This window comes from Colletotrichum tamarilloi, assembly GCF_030869305.1.
Source record: "Colletotrichum tamarilloi strain Tom-12 chromosome Unknown Scaffold_28.1, whole genome shotgun sequence".
NCBI classification, from domain to species: Eukaryota; Fungi; Ascomycota; class Sordariomycetes; order Glomerellales; family Glomerellaceae; genus Colletotrichum; species Colletotrichum tamarilloi.
This window is the reverse complement of record NW_026849411.1, coordinates 426,081-442,637: the sequence shown is the minus strand read 5'-3', so window position 1 is coordinate 442,637 and position 16,557 is coordinate 426,081. Positions and strand designations below refer to the sequence as shown.

Genomic DNA, 16,557 nt, shown 5'->3' with positions numbered 1-16,557 from the left:
GGCTGTGTGACAGAGTGTCACAGACCCCGGTTTCGACGTGTGCTTGTATGGTCCCCTCGACTCCTGGCGATTGTGTTAGAGTGTCCAGACTAAAGAAAAAGAGTCCACTTAGACTTCTTCTTCTTCCTCTTCTTCAGTCCTTCCCGCCTGCTTTACATTAGAGTATGCTGCCCAGTTGCCGTGCGGCGAAACGGACAGACCCGACCATGTTGCGAGCTGGGTGTTGCTTCCACTCCACTCAACCAACAGAAGAAGAACGTGGAGACTGGAGAGCGATCTGCAGCTAGCAGGGACACGCAGACGAGCGTAAAGAGACCACCCAGGGTCACCAAGGGGGTGCTGATGGTTTGTCCAGAGTTTCCTTTCGATAGGAAGTCGTCCAATTGGAAACGACAGGAGAAACCACAATCATCATCGAAAGGGGGCTCGATACCGTCCGGATGTATTGACTGAAAGCAGTGGCAGTTTGCGCTCAACTCAACGGAGAAGAGTCGTGCCCTGAGGTGTCCCGAAAAGAAAAGATGAAACAGGAACATCTCTTCCGGCGTAATTGAGGAGATGAAGTCGGATCGGGATGGACGATACGTACCGATTTATCCGATGCCCCGTCTCCTCGGTGTCTTGAAGAAATACGTACATGCGACCTGCAGCCAAACCTGCGAGCAAAGCTTAGGTACCTTACCGTGCTTCCCAGAGTGCATGCCTCAGTTGCTTCACAGCTCAAAGTGCTCCATAGCTGCACATCATCCTGCAGAACGACGCATCTCGAAATAAGCCTTGTCGTACTCGCATTCTCAATCAAGTACAATCGTCCGAACGGTCATTGACCAAAGTACGCAGGTTACTGGTCTTGTAGAATCATCATAAAAGCACAATGTTTTCTTACGCGGTGCTGAGCGTTGAGCGCCTCTAACGGTATGGGAAGGGATGCCACGGTTACCATTACAATCTCCCTAGCTACCTCGATAGCTCGTCCAATTGAAATCTGAGTTTTCGGTATCGCTTTATAGCTCCTACAAGAATCGCATACACTGCTACCCTCAAACTTCTCCCCAAGTTTTGGCACTGTTGCAAATGCCCACCGCGCAGAAAAGGAATTGTAATCTGGAGAGCTATCCTGCCCACCCGTGATCTTGCAATTTGTTGGCCACCCGAGCCAACCAGTCGGAATATCAAGTCATGTTATCGATTTCCTCGTTGATCCGCGTATCCCACGGGCAGAATTCGCCATCTTCGCTACCATGCCTCGCCTGGGTTCCGAGTACCGAGTAATCTACCCGGCGGGATCTCTTCAATCCAAGTCTTGAACCCCCCCCCCCCCCCCCCCCCCCCCCCCACACCAAACAACCCCCACCCCCACCCCCCCCCCACCCCCCCCCCCCCCCTCCCCACCCCCCCTCCCCCCCCCCCCCCCCCCCCCCCCACCCCCCCCCCCCCCCCCCCTCTCACCAGAAAAAAAAAACATAGACCACCTCCAGGAGTTCGCCAGTTTGCCGCACTGGTCCAAACCTTTTTCTTCTCACAGGGCTGACCGTCGCAGCCGGTAGAACCGCTCGCCACCCGTCCCAGTGCCTACCTACCCCGCGGGGTGACACGTGCATACCGAACCCGACACCACCGCCACTTGATAGTTCGGTCGGGCGTGAACAACTATGATAGTCAGGCCATTTCCCAAAGGCTTTGACACCCCGTAGTTGGACGATAACAAGACGACACCGCATTGCTGACTCGTCGTCACATATTTAACTCTGCTCAGCTTCTCTCGCGCCATGACCATCGTGCCCCATTTCCATCAGAAAGGATAGGCAGCAAAACACCTAGATACTGGACAGACTGGGCGATGATCAGGTCCGATGAGAACTGACGAGGGCGAAACCTTTCCGAAAAGGTGGAGATCGGATTGACTGACAACCATGAGACGCTCCTAATAATACACACACTAGGTATACAAAAGTAAGGTGAACTTGACCAGACCATGGTGACACACGGCCTCCGGCAGTCAATCATCTGTGTTTCGTTTCTTCTCGGCCCCCTCTTCCGGCCCCTCGTCTAAAAATCCCGACTGCTTTTGTACAAGATAGGATGCAAATGGTAGGTAACGAAAATCAGTTACCCTGGGTATATAATGCGGAAGCCCTAAGTTGTTTCGAACGAGGGCGACCGTCGCAATCGTGCCATCATAATGCAGTCGTCGCCCGCAAAACGCCAAAATGCCTTTGTTTCGCCATTCGTTAGGTGGTAGTGTGTTTCCTCCCTCTCAAACAGCGCAGGGCGGTCTCTGAGTGCTCCTGCGCTCCTAGTCGATAATCTCTTCACTCGGATCGTTGCGGCGGTGGAGATTCCCTGACTCGCTGGAGCCGCTGGGGTTTCGCTGGGTCTCGCTCGATCTCTCGCCCCACGCCGCATTTCCTGGGGCATCATCGGCCGTGGAGGTGTCCCATATTTCACTCGATTCGCCTGACCCTGCCGTGGCTGAGTGTCATCGAGCAAAGCTCGCCGTATCGTGGCCATGTTTATGTAATCGTTGTTCCAATCCTCGCCTCCCATCATCAAATTCCGTATTTCTTCGGGTTCCAGCTACGGGCATCAATGATATTCTTGGCTTCGGCCTTGACGAGAAAGCCTGCATCGCAATAGGACATTTCTGGCCGTGCAATTTCGGGCGGGTAATGCTAGGTCAGCCGTTAGCGATAAATCCGAAAACAGTATGATGTGTGCGCATACCAGTCGCATGCAGCACGCGTCCACCCAGCCTGTCGCGCAAGTTCCCAGATCCTGTCCAAACTTTGTCTTGTATTTTCCTCCGTTGGCCAATTCGCAGTCGGTGCCTACTCTCAGCTTGTTGTCGATTGAGCCCTTACAGCAATGCGGCTGCAGGGTGATGAAGGGACTGGCGAGCTTGTCCGCGGGCGGGTATGGATAACAGTGGAACGGCTCGCTCTGGGCGAGGATGACGGGTAGTCCGAATATCAAGAACAGCGTGACCAGAAAGGCCGAGAAGCCCAGCGTGCGATGCATCTTGGCAGGGATAAGCGAGTGTATGCGAACGACGAGAGCAGATGATGCGACGCCGGCGAAGAAGCGCGCAATGTGGTTGTGAAGCTTTTGAAGGACTTCGTAGAGGGGCCGGGGGAGGTGTTGGGCCAGCAGGTGTAGATAAGTGGCCGTAATGGCGAGGATTGGGGGTGGCGACGACGAAGAAGGTGGCATTCTAGCTACCTAAATGTACTTCTATCAATGGAGCCCTCTCTGTTCGACGAGACTAGCTGACAGGCACGCAGCCAGATAGATTGACTGCGACCAGCAATACCTAGGCCGGAGTGGGAGCGGGTCGCCAGGAGGCCTGTTTGAGTGGAACGTCGAGGTTGCAAGGGCGAGCCAAGCAAGCCGCAGGCGTAAGCAGGTGTGTGCAGGCTGACTATCCGTACCTTCCAGCTTCGACTGGGATCTCCAGGTCCCCGTAGGTATATCGCGGCGGACGATACGACGTGGACTTTTTCCCTCGAGGAACCAAAGGGGCCCCGGGATGGAGACTTGGAGGGCGTGCTAGTGCTGCTTGATGACGCCGGGACTAGTGAGTGGCCTCTGCGGAGGGGAGGAGCGTCGCAGCGTTCTGAGCTTAAAGTGTGGCGCTGCCGGGACTATCGCCGTTGAGAAGGGTGCGAAATGCGCAGCGAAGTGACAGTGGACGCGTGGAGGGGTGGTGAGCGCGGCCAGGATGTGGTTGGAGTTTGATAAGACGTTTTGCGAAGTACAGATGCTTCCTCGAGAAAATCGAAGAGCGCGACAACGGGAACGACTGGAGTAATCGGAATGACTGGAAGTCTGGCAGAGGGGGAGGATGGCTTCGATGGAGGGAGTATCGCTGGAGTGTGGTCGAGTGCCGGAGAGTTTCGCGTTGGGAAGGGCGCAATCCAGGGAGACGGGACCGAAGTGGAAACAGTCTGATGGAGGGTGATCGCAGTCGATGAGATGCTTGACGTTGCCGAGTTGCGATGAAAGAACGCGCAATCCACCTTCTGCGACAAACGGGAGAGACAGACAGCGAGAGGTTACCGTATGAAGGTTTACGGATACAGGCGTGTAGTATGTATGGATGTCGCGTTTGAAATGAGGATCAAGTTTGTGGAAGTCACGAACATTGCAGAGAAGGAGGGATGGATAGGAGCGCAGTCACGGTTTGTTTGGATGAACCCCAAAGAAGAAGCCACGGCTAAAGGTGGCCGTCAGCCAAGCATTCACGGCAAGCGAGAAGGAGCCAAGGCTAAACTAATAGGAAGGAACCACACAGCATTGGGGCCACGATGGGAAGGATTGGCGGCGACACAGGAGGAAGGAGGCGAGCACACGAGGTAGGTACTTCGGGGAGAAACAAGCAAGGGAAAGAGCGGCGCTCGTGAGGCAGGCACGCAGGTATGGTGGGGACTGGAGAGAGAGGTAGAGAAGGCAACAGCACTTCGTACCTTCTCCCAAGTACCCCAGAGCGAGACCGGGCGACAAACTGGGCGCGCATAAGACGAGAAGGAAGAGAAGAAGAAAAGAAAAATGGCAGGGACAGAAGTTCGGTGCTACAAACAGCCGAAAAGAGACGGACAGAAAAGTCTCAAATGGCTGCCTGCTGGTGTCTCTTTTTTGAATGTCCTTTTCAGCCATGTTCCGCGATTAACATTGCGCCAGTAAGCACCAGCGGGAATTGACAAACCAACTGCAAAGTTGACCCAGACACTCCACACAATGTCACAATGCGTCGTCCAACGGGAAATCATTATACGAAAGCTCCTTCGAGTCTCCAAAGCAAACAAAGACCCAATTTGATGCGCATTTCCAACTCGTCGTTGCCAGGCTGGCCTCGGACTAGAACCCATTTGGAGCTCTCGCATACCTCTGCCCGCTTAGCCGGGCGTTTTCCCCCGCCAGTTGCGCCGCACGCGAGCCGCCAGTGTCCATCGTGCGTGCACCAGCACATCGTGGGAAAAAGTGACCTTGGGATTTGCGGCACAGCAAGCAGGGTCCAGCAATTTTTTCTTTTCTCGCTTTTTTTTTTCCTTCCTACTCTCCCTGTGTTACACGAAAGTTCTTTTCGGCTGGTGGGTGGATAATCTCACTCAACTCAAAAAGAGAGGATCATCTCAACCAAATGAAGCAGTACCTCTTCACTTGAGTTCATGACTCGATTGACTGAGATACCTTATACAGGGCGTTCAATGTTGACTGAAATATAGTTGCCCAAAACCTCCCAGTTCGCCGCATGTTCTCAGATGACAGTTCAAATATTCCGAGCAAAGGGCAACAGACCGCAGCAAGTCAAGATTGAGAAGGGGGGAAGGAAGAAGAACACCGCACACATTGTCTTCTTCTCTCTGGACACTTTGCCTCTTCCTTCAAGGGGGTTCCCTGGCTCCTTCCATGCAAGGGCCAAGGGCCAGGCCGAATCCCACCAATCCACCTCTCCAATCCGTCTTCTGCGAAGTGACATTCTGATTGGCTATCAACCACATGTGGACAGGGGCTGGCGATCCACTCTTGTGCCCTATCAGGCGGGCCACGAATCAGATGCGCCCGCCTCACTCCCATTTCCCTCGAGGCACGGGCCCGTCTGCAGACCCGGCCCCCGATTAAGGTTATCCGGCCGGCCACTTCTCACGCTTCGCCGGTGACGCCGGAAAGAACGCCAAGACCCAACCTTTTGGGCCCGGTCTTCCCAACCTGCCATCGGGCGAATCGGCCCTCACAATTGGCACCTTCCGTCCAAAGGTTCCCTGACGCTGATTACGTGCTATCTTCAGCCACACAGCACCAATTTCCACGGACACGCTCTCACGCCTCCGTTCTTCACACTCACCAACTGACCTTGAACTCACCGAACAAGCCTTGTCGTCCGAAATAATTACCGGTGTGATGAGCACCTCTCTATGTGCAAAGTCTATCGCTCATGAACTGCAGACAACACCTTCCCAAGCGCGTTTGTCCTCCACTGTGAGGGTATTATGACCACTTAACCATTGAGATACTTCACTACGACCGCTTTCTTCACTCGTCGGCCTGCAGCTTGTTCCGTACTCCGACGCAATCTTTCTGACGGATATAATATGGAGCCGATTATCCTATATCATCCATTAAACTTTTCTCGATATTTCGAGAGAAACTTTGTTGCAATCGCCAACGCCGATCCGAATTTGTCTGCGCTGGAGGCATCATATTGAGTGTCTGTCATCAATCCAACGCAGCGAGTACCACGGCTTTGAGGAACCAACAATCCAGCAATGCCGTTATGATTATGATAACCAACAAGTTCTTTGCCTCGGGACGATTTCCCGCCGGTGCAACGATCCACCCACAAGACAAACTGTCTTTAAGTGAGGAACAGGTTTCGGTCAGCCGAATCCGGCAACCGGTGTAACAAGGGACACCCTGAAACGGGGTTGCCCTTGAGTCGTCAGGGGTCCTGAAGCTGACGATAGCTGACTATCCGTAAGTCGGGCTGACTGTACACTTGTGAAGAGACCCTGAATGTCACATGTTGCATTAGACGGCAGTCCTTATTAAATAGCTGGCCCCTCTATGTGTCTACGCATTCAGTCTAGGGCGATGAAGGGACGAGAGCTTTGATACACCAACATCCGTGTGGCATCATCTACATCACCGGCCCAGTATTGACTATCATTATTCCACATACTCTCACATGCTCAAGCTCTCCCAATTGCAGTGATGAGAATCAAGCACCGATGGATGAGGCGGAGCTACGTGTATTCTTAATAGCCGGGACACTAGCAAACCGAAGCCCCTGAGGATTTAGTACCCTCGTCGAGGACTGGTTCCTGTCCAAAATTTAAGTAGGGGTTTTGGCAGATAGTAGGTCATCAACACACCATGAAGCCAGGCTACCAATCAGACCTTGACTCCAAGCTCCAATAACTCCGTGGAAACCTTTCCCTCCGCCCTTCCTACCATCAACGATCGGTCGACCTACCACCCAAACCCCCTACCCCCAAAGCGAACCCCCCCAAACCTCATCAACAACCCACACCCCAACAAGCACAACGAACCCAAGCATCGAGTCCCTCCTCCCCCGTTCCGCCCCCTCCCCCCTCTTCTTCCCAACCCTCACCGGCCCCGCACCCCCCGTCACCGGCGGCACAACTCCACCGGCCCCCGAAGAAACCGGAGGACCCCTCTCCTTCGCATAACACTTCCCCATCCAACACTTCTCATCCCGACTACACCCGCCCTGCACACCGCAACACTCTCCACTCACACACATCCCGCCGCAGAGCTTCTTGCCCCGCGAGCAGCAGACCCCGATGGCGGCGTCGACGCAGTCGAAGCCTTGGGCGCAGCAGCCGGGCCCGCAGCAGGGCATTGATTTTGTGCAGCAGTTCCAGTTGCGGGGCAGGTTGCAGGATACTATGAGAGGCGTTAGCGTGATGATTCTGAATGGCAAGGAGAGGATGATGTGGAATGGATGTGATGGGGGTAAGGTATGGAGGACGGAAGGAGATACACACCTGTTCCTTTGGGACATGTGTCTGGGTCGTCGACTGAGCGCGCTGCGTAGAGGGCCGGGCTGCCGACTTCCCATTCTATGATGGAGATGGCTGGGTCTCGCCCGTACGGAGTGTGGCCATATGATGGCTTTTCCCGGGGTGGCTGTCCATATGAAGGCTTTCCGTATGAAGGTTTTTCGTCTGGCTGCTCGTACGGTGACGGTTCTTCCGCCGAGTCTTCGTGTGGCGTCTCATTGTAGGGTGTCTCTTCGTAAGGCAATTGCTCATACGGTACCTCTCCAACTCGCGGTGCTGATGGCTGGTTGCCCTGCGATATCTCTTGAGGCATAGCGAGGCATATGGAGCTAACGGCCAACGCTACCCCGAGTATCCGAGAAGACTGACTGAACTTCATTCTTTCGAAAGTATTATTCGCAACTCCGTCGTGGAGAACCTGATGATTTGGTAATGGGGGTTTGTGTGGTGAGTGCAACGACGATCCAAGGTGTTGTGTTGATATAAGGACCCGTAGCGTGAAGTGCAGTGAATCACTTTAAGGAAAACCCCGTCGATAATCTTTGTGACAAAACGATTCTGATTCACCACACTGCTTGTTGTGGGATTTTGTTTGGTATTATCAAGCCCGCCATCTATGCAACTCCGAAAGCTCCCCAAATCCATCCATCCACCTTTACGTCCAAATCCGGAGATAGCTGTAACTTAAACCTTTCCAGCATCCTCCTTCAGCGACACAATACGGTTGAGAATAATCTTCTCATCGGTACTGTCAGAATCAATAGCCTAGTGTGGGTGTTAGTTCGTCTGTTAAAATTTCAGTCTTCACTCGTGGGCAGCTTACAAAGTAGGCAATGCGCGTCGCCTGGAAACGAACACTCTCAGGTCCGCCCTTGCCGAGCTCGCTCTCACCCGCAGCCTCAGGCCAAGGTGCACGTCTCTTGACTTCGTCAAAACCGCTCTCGATGAGCGCGTCGGGGTAGATGACCTCGCTCTCGGGGTTGATGTCGTTGAGGAAACCGCCCTCGGCGTCGTCGGGCTTCTCGCTCTTGAACAAAGAGTTGTGGATACGGGCCTCAACCTTCTTGGACCCCTCGGTACCGACCCAGTTGATGAAGGCCTTGGGCTTCTTCGTCTCCCTGTCGTAGACGGCGCGGATCTCGGTGACCTTTCCTGTCGCCTCATCCTTGGTGTAGGAAGTAGCCTTAATGGGGAAGGGGGCGTTGAGCAGACCGACGGTCTTGTTGGGTGCAAGACGGAAGTAATCCTTGCTGTCGACCTCTCTGAAATCGGCGCGATCGATGTAGACGGTCGGGGTGAACTTGATCGTGTGCGAACCCATGTTGGGATCCTTGGGAGAGAAGGCGAGCTCGACGTCAGTAGCCTCGGCATCTTCGATGACAACCGGGATGGGATCCAAGACCATCATCAATCTGGGAACAGTTCGTTCCAGGTACTTGCGCACCGTCTGCTCGAAACGCTTGATCTGAATGACAGAGACAGACGTCGTGACTCCCAACTCATTGACGAAGTCGAGAATCGCGCGAGGGGGCACACCACGGCGCTTGATACCGATCAGAGTGTACAGGCGTGGATCGTCCCAGCCGCGCACAATCTTCTCCTCAACCAGCTTGAGGATCTTTCTCTTTGACAAGACGGTACCTGTGATACCTAGACGACCGTACTCGCGCTGCATCGGCTCGTAAACGCCGAGGGTCTTGTTGAGCCACTCGTACGAGACACGGCTCTGGACGAACTCTGTTGTGCAGAGTGAGTGAGTGATGCCCTCGAAGCTATCACACAGGCAGTGCGTGAAATCGTATGTCGGGTAGATCTTCCAGTCCCATCCGGTGCGGTGGTGCGGCGTGTCGGTCTTGATGCGGTATGCGGCGAGATCCCACATCTGGGGGTTGCCGTCGGTGATATCCTGCTTCATGCGCAAGAATGCTTCCCTAGGCTTGTATTTGCCGTCCTTCATATCTCTGAATTTCTGCAGGTTCTCTTCGACGGTGTGGTTCGCGTGCTCGCATCGGAACCTAGGGGAAGCGCCCTTCTCACCGCCACGCTGGAGCTTGATCTCGGTATCTGAGGGTGACTGATTAGCAAGTGCAGAGCACGTTGTATCTGATGCAGAAGATAACCTCACCACCGCAGTAGCATACGTATGCCTTCTCCAACGTAATCATCTTCTCTGCCAAATCGTACAGCTTCTGGAAGTTGTCACTCGAGTACGTAATCTTGTACGGTGTGAAACCCAGCCAGCTGATCATCTCCTCAATGGCCGTGAAATATCTCTCCTCCTCCTTCTCTGGGTTCGTGTCGTCGAATCTCAGGTAGCAGACACCTCCGTGATGCTTGGCGAAACCGAAGTTGACAGCGATGGCCTTGGCATGGCCAATGTGCAAGCTGGGGGAGACGTCAATGGCGTGGCAAAGATAAGCATTGGGGCTCACGTACTAGCCATTGGGCTCGGGAGGGAAACGCGTTACGACATTCTCCGACGGCCTCTCCTTGTAGACCTCCTGGAGGAAGCCCTGCTTGAACATGGCCTCCGGGTCGAGGACGACCTCCTCAGGCTTAGCTTTGGGCTTCGCGGCGGGCTTGCTGTCGCCAGCACCGGCAGCCTTTGCGACAGCGTCCTTGGCAGCCTTTGCCTTTTCTGTGGCGGCCTTCTTCGCTCGCTTTGCCAGTCTCTTCTTCAGCTCGCCCTTGCTGACCATCTCTCCCGTCTCCTCGTCGAGCTGGAGCTTGGCCGTCGACTCGGCCAACTTGGCGGTGGGGTCCGCAGCAGCGTCCGCCATGGTAGCGGTGTCCGGTAGGCGATAAAGGGTGGTATGGGAGGTAAGCTTTGTCGAGATTCAGGAGTACCTTGCGGTCGCTCAGTGATCGATGTTCGTTCAATTGGGTTCCACGAGATGTTCACGGCGTGGAAAATGTGTGGTTGTGGTGGCGGGGCAACACTCGAGGTCTTCTTTTGCGGCGGGGATGACTCAAATGGATCCAAGGAGGGGTCATTGCACTGGCACAGCGTCCCTCGCTCAGCTTGCGCCTGCGACACGCGACAAAGAACCGATAAGATAACAAACAACCGTATCTTATCGGTCAGATTGGTCTCCGATAAGGCACCTCGAAAGGACTCGAGTTTGCTGCGTTTTCAAGAATGGAAGCTTCCAAAATGCCTTGATGACAAGCTATAAACTCTTTCGCCTTCGAGATAAAGAGTCATTTCTATTTAATCATGAATAGTAGAATTCATCATTTCACACTCTCGACTTCCCGGCATTCTAGGGAAGCAATTCCTCAAAGATACCTACCTACCTACAGGGGCGAACGGCATGTAGGTACCTTACCTTACTGCCCCTGCGATAACAGTGCGATAAGCTGCCAAAAGCTCGACAATTGGACCAACCTGAAAGACCAAGCTCCTATTGAGCTCGGAATAGCGCGGGGTCTTTCGTCATGAGCTCCCACCTCTCCTGCTTCCAGTCGGCTGCTTCTTTGTCACCAACACCTCAAAAGCAGCCCGCCGCGCCCGCTCCTAAACCTGCCAAATCAACGACACCAAACCCGAATAAGCAACCTTAAAGCTCGCCTATGCCAATCCGACAAGCAGTCAAAATGGTCACCACCGCCGTCGCCGACATCCCTACCGTTGAGCTCCTCTACAAGATCGGCCAGATCCATGCCAACCCGAAGGCCACCTTCCCCCACAATGCGTCGCATAACCAAAAAGTCGCCGTTGTTCGAGGCGACATCACCACCCTCGCCGTCGATGCGATTGTCAATGCCGCGAATAATAGTCTTCTCGGAGGAGGCGGCGTCGACGGCGCGATCCACCGCGCAGCCGGCCGGGGACTGCTCCAGGAGTGCAGGACCCTGAACGGATGCGCCACCGGTTCCGCCAAGATCACGGGCGCCTACAACCTCCCCAGCAAGAAGATTATCCACGCCGTCGGCCCAATCTACGACGAGCTCAATCCCGACGACTCCGAAGCGAAGCTTGCGGGTTGCTACAGCACCAGCTTGAAGCTTGCGGTTCAGAATGGCTGTCGCAGCATCGCTTTCAGCGCGCTGAGCACCGGCATATACGGTTACCCGAGCACGGAGGCGGCTCCTGTTGCTGTCGAGGTTGTCAGAGAGTTCCTTGACGGAGAGGATGGCGATAAGTTGGACAAGATTGTCTTTTGCACCTTTGAGATGAAGGACGTCAGAGCCTACAACGAGACCCTTCCGTATGTTCAGACCTCAAAACTCCTTCGCACAGTAACTTGTCTTGCTAACATTCGTTCAATAGTTTCTTCTTCCCTCCCGACGACCAGCCAGCCACCAAGGAGAAGACCGAGGCCAGCCCTTCCAAGAAGGAAACAGAAGAGGCGAAAGCTATCGCGGCTGAGTTGCCTAGCGTTCCCAAGTCTGACCCTTCTCAGTAAGCGACGTTCACGCCGAAACACACCTGCAGTTGGCCGTCGCGTCACTGCTCATGATACTACGACTGGACACCATGATGGCTTAGGGAGTTTATGGAATTATACCAGGAAAAAGCGAGCCGCTTAATATACCACCATGCATCGATACAGAATGACTATGACAATAGAGTTTGGGGGCCTTTTTTGGCAACTATGATCGACCTCGAACTTTCTTTGGGTTCCTTCCTTCCCTGCAAACCTTCGTATCCCGTCAGTCGAATACTCAAATTGCCCACGTGACCCACGTAAATCCAACTTCAATGTCAAAGAAACATGCGATAGAGCTCCCGGTTCATAATTCTTTTTCTTCATATTGGATTAGCAAGATGCACCATGCTTGGCCTGCATTGAGGGATTCCTACAGTTGCGAGGTCAAAAGCTGCCCATAGAAAGATTGAAAATTGTGAGTTGCGTGGTTCCGCAAGAAACTTTGACCTGCGTAGTGCTTTTCTTTATTCGACCCGTCCAGCATGGAGACACTCGCTTCTTTTACTAACGATGAAGCAGGCAAGTCTGAATGTCAACCAAGGTAGAGAGTGTAAAGAAGTCCATTTGAATTAAAACTACTCAAAACCTACTATTTGTCAAGTGATTAGGAAGATGTGTAAAATGGGAGCAGGCCATTCGAACGCATCTTGCCCTATTATATATGATGCTGGCGAACAACATAAGTGTTGTAATTGAGCCCGAATTTATTTTCGCCCTTCTGAGTATGCATCATATAAGTCGACCCACCCCCTTTTGGCCACCCCCCCTTTTAGCCACCCTATTAAATATAGTATTAAAACATCGCTACTAACTATACTTAATTAATTAACTATTTTTTATTATTATAATAATATAATTATTATTCTCTCTAAATAATTCGACTCTTATAAGTTAACTAAGACTAACTAAATAGTTATTAAAATTCTCCTAAACTTTTTATATATCCTAAATATTTATAAACTTAGTATTTAAGTTTATTAATATATTCTTTTTTTATAACCTTAATTAGTTAACTTTAGCTTTTAAAATTCGAATATAATATTAAAATATTACTAAATAGTAGGCTTACTTACTAAATATTTTTTTTTTATTTTTTTAAATAATAGTCGTTAAGTATTATAATTTAGACTAAGTTTTATAAATAATTTTAATTACTTATAAAGCTTACTAGTCTTTTTAAAAATTAACTAATTAATAATAAACGCTATTAATACTTAGTTAATAGCTTTTTTAATATTACTAATTATTTACTTAGTATTTACGGTCTTTTTAGTTAATATAACTAGGTTAAGTAGGATTATTAAATTAGTAAGTAATTTAATTATATTAGGGAGATATAGTTTAGTTACTTTTTATTTATTTTATATATTTAATAATATTAAACTAGCTAAACGAGCTTTTTAATAATAGCTAAAGAAGTACTACTTTTTAATAATAGTAAAATTATTTATTATATCCTCTTTACTAAGCTCTTTTTTATACTTAGACTTAATAAGTTTAAAAATAGTTATATTTAATAGCTAGAGGATATAAAAAATATATAGTAATAAAAATAGTAAATAAATATTATTTTTATAGTATTTTTATATAAATTCTATTATTTATTATAGCTAGCTAGTTATAATAAGTATATTAATAAAAGTTCAGGCTACGAATACTAAGTAAATAGTATCGTAATTATAAATAGCTTTTTTAAAGCTATATTTATAAATAATAAAATAAATAAGGCTTTAGTAATTAATCATAATCTTATTAAAAAAAGTCCTTAGTAAAAATAGCTAAAAATAATTATAAAATTTAATACTAAGTTAATTATTAAAAAAACTATAAAAAGTTTATTTTTTAGCTTAGTTTAGGTTTATATTATATATAAGTCCGTTTATAAATATATTCTTTATTAATAACTACTTTTATTTATTAAATGATTATTTAATAAATATTAATAAGCGCTTATTTAGAGTAATTATAATAATTATTTTATTATATAATTATTACTTTTTATTTATAAATAATTTATTTATAGTTCTTTTATTCTATAAGAATTATTTTATATTTTTATATTTTTATATATATAATATATTATAGCTATTATAAGCCTATAGGGCGGGCCCTATTTTTAGTTATATATATTAAGTTGTAATATGAAGTCTTTTTTTTAAAAATACTAAAATATTTATTAAATTTTTAATATATTATTACTTAAAACTTATTTTTAAAATTAAAAAACGAGGATTTAAAATTATAATACCTTATTTATTTTATTATTTATTAAAGTAAAGATATAAAATACTAAAGGGTAAATTAAAATATTATAAGTATATACGTTATAGTCGTTTTTATAACGCAATTACTAATATTATATATAATTATAAGTTTTTTTTTTATTAGTATTTTTTTATATTAATTATACTCGTAGTAGATCGTTTTTTATTTAAAATTAATAGGCTAAAACGTAAAAAGAAAGTAAAAAAGCTTTTTTTTAAAAAAATAAATAAAAACTTTATATTATATATAAATTAAAATAAATTAGTTTTTATTAAAATTAAATCGTTTTTTTTAAAACAAAAATAGTATTTAAAAAGGGTAAAGCGATTTTTAATCCTCTTAATATTATTAACGAGGATAAGTTAGCTACTACGTAAGAAATATAAGCTAATAATACTTTTAAAATAATTAACTAGGATACTATAATAACTAAGAGTTCTAATTTTAATTTTAATTTTAATATTCTAAAAATGATTTTTAAGAGTTCTAAAAGTTTATAATAAGTTCTTATATATTTTTTTATATTTATAGCCTTTTTATTTAATAAAACATTCTTATATTTTATGTTTAATTTTATAATTAATAATTTATTTAATTTTATATTTTAATTAGTTTAGTTTAATAATAATATAATATTTTATATATAAACTTCTTAATATAAGCTTGAGTAATAAGATATAAAAAGTAAAATAATATTATATTATATTTAGTAATTTTAATTTATAATTAATTAATAAGATTTTTTTAATAATTTCGAAAAGTCTAAGTTTTTTATAATTTAATTTATTACTTAGTTATTTTATTTTAATATTATAATAAAAAAGATAAGTACTATCCCCCTTTTTTAAAAATAGTTCTCTAATTTTTAATCTATTTATATTTTTTTTTATATACTATTATATAAACTCGAGGTTTAATAAGGTTTATTTATAAATCTTTTTAAGTTTACTTACGTTTATTATAGCTTTTATAACTTATAATCCTTATTATACTTTTTTATATATTACTAATTAAAATCTATAATTAAAATAAAATAATAATTCTTTTATATTTCTACTAATTATATTATTATATACGAACTAAGTTATTAATAAAAATATTACCTAATTATCTTAGTTATAGTTTATATAATAATAAAAATATATTTTAAAAATTTAGTTCATTTGTTTTATTTATTTATTAGTTTATAAATAAAATAATATTAATAGTTTATAGTTTATACTAAGTTACGAAATTAAGGATTTTTAAAACTTTAAAATAAATAGCTTATTTTTATTAAAAATGATTTTTTTTAATAAACCGTAGTTTAAAAATATAACTTTAGTAAATACGTATATTAAGTTTTTTATAATACTTAATTCTTTATAAAAAATAAAATAGGTAAACTTAATAAGTTAATTAACTATAACTAAAATAATATTATATTATATTTTAATAAATAGTTTTTTAGACTTTAATAGTTTAATAATAAAGTCTTATATAATTAATTACTATATTTTTATTAATAATTATAATAGTTATAGCTCGTTATAAAGCTAATATAAGCTATTTTTATTTTTTTTTATAAATTATATAATCCTTAATTACTTTTATAATTTTAGTATATATAGCGGATTTATTATAATATTAGTAAATCCGTTTTTATATTTTAATAATTCTTTAATAATTATATATTAATATATTATAAATTTTTATAATAAGCTTAGGGGTTATTTTTTTAATTAGGCTAATATTAATTTTTTTAATTATTATAAAAAGCTTTATAATTAATATAAAACTACTATTCTTTTTTTATTTAAAAATAATTTATATTTTTTTAAGGACTATAACTTTATAATTAGGTTTTTTATTAAAAGCGTCTACTCTATTATTCTCTAAACCTTTTTAATAAATAATTTAGAAATTATATTTAAATAGGAATTCGCTTTATTTAACTTATTATTTATTTAAGTTTTTATTTATTATAAAGTCTATAAAGTTTTTATAATTTATATAAACTATTATTTTATACTTAGTTCTAAATAATTATAGTCTTTATTTTTAAAATATTTTAATAATTATTATTAGTTCTTTATTATAAATTTACTAATTCAATTCCGTTTTATAAAATATTTTAAAATAGAAATAATATAAATAAAGCTTTTTTTATTCGTCTTATTATCCTAGGACTACTCCTATAATAAAGTTTAAAGTATTAGTTTTAATTTTAAAAAGTTTTTAAAAATCCAGGATTATAATAACTAGTTTAAAAATAACTATATTCTTAACTTTAATAAATACTTTTTTATATTTAAGATCTTAAATAAATAAGTTATCTTTTTATATTAAATTATTAAGAG

At 44.5% G+C, this 16,557-nt stretch overlaps 5 protein-coding genes across 5 annotated transcripts, besides 1 other annotated feature; 1 reads left to right on the top strand and 4 right to left on the bottom strand.

Annotated features, from left to right (window-relative positions):
• Positions 1 to 2,549: 2,549 nt before the first annotated feature.
• CTAM01_08318 (uncharacterized protein) lies at positions 2,550 to 3,210 on the bottom strand (the record flags this gene model as incomplete). The annotated part of the gene is made up of 2 exons (XM_060524338.1): positions 2,550 to 2,672; positions 2,725 to 3,210. 2 exons carry the CDS (start codon positions 3,208 to 3,210, stop codon positions 2,550 to 2,552), a joined length of 609 nt encoding a protein of 202 aa, XP_060381181.1.
• Positions 3,211 to 4,067: 857 nt separating this feature from the next.
• Positions 4,068 to 4,142: a sequence feature (Short protein (CTAM01_08317, KAK1496679.1) was converted to a misc_feature.).
• Positions 4,143 to 6,982: 2,840 nt separating this feature from the next.
• On the bottom strand, positions 6,983 to 7,899 carry CTAM01_08316 (uncharacterized protein; the record flags this gene model as incomplete). Its single annotated transcript, XM_060524337.1, has 2 exons — positions 6,983 to 7,404; positions 7,506 to 7,899. 2 exons carry the CDS (start codon positions 7,897 to 7,899, stop codon positions 6,983 to 6,985), a joined length of 816 nt encoding a protein of 271 aa, XP_060381180.1.
• Positions 7,900 to 8,204: 305 nt separating this feature from the next.
• On the bottom strand, positions 8,205 to 10,300 carry CTAM01_08315 (glutaminyl-tRNA synthetase; the record flags this gene model as incomplete). The annotated part of the gene is made up of 4 exons (XM_060524336.1): positions 8,205 to 8,285; positions 8,344 to 9,584; positions 9,646 to 9,905; positions 9,957 to 10,300. The coding sequence occupies 4 exons, from the start codon at positions 10,298 to 10,300 to the stop codon at positions 8,205 to 8,207; spliced, it is 1,926 nt and encodes a 641-aa protein (XP_060381179.1).
• Positions 10,301 to 11,117: 817 nt separating this feature from the next.
• CTAM01_08314 (macro domain-containing protein) lies at positions 11,118 to 11,929 on the top strand (the record flags this gene model as incomplete). Its single annotated transcript, XM_060524335.1, has 2 exons — positions 11,118 to 11,731; positions 11,794 to 11,929. 2 exons carry the CDS (start codon positions 11,118 to 11,120, stop codon positions 11,927 to 11,929), a joined length of 750 nt encoding a protein of 249 aa, XP_060381178.1.
• A 3,533-nt stretch (positions 11,930 to 15,462) lies between these two features.
• Positions 15,463 to 15,612, bottom strand: CTAM01_08313 (uncharacterized protein; the record flags this gene model as incomplete). Its single annotated transcript, XM_060524334.1, has 1 exon — positions 15,463 to 15,612. A coding segment is annotated over one exon (150 nt), but the record flags the coding sequence as incomplete, so codon positions are not given.
• Between the last annotated feature and the right edge of the window lie 945 nt (positions 15,613 to 16,557).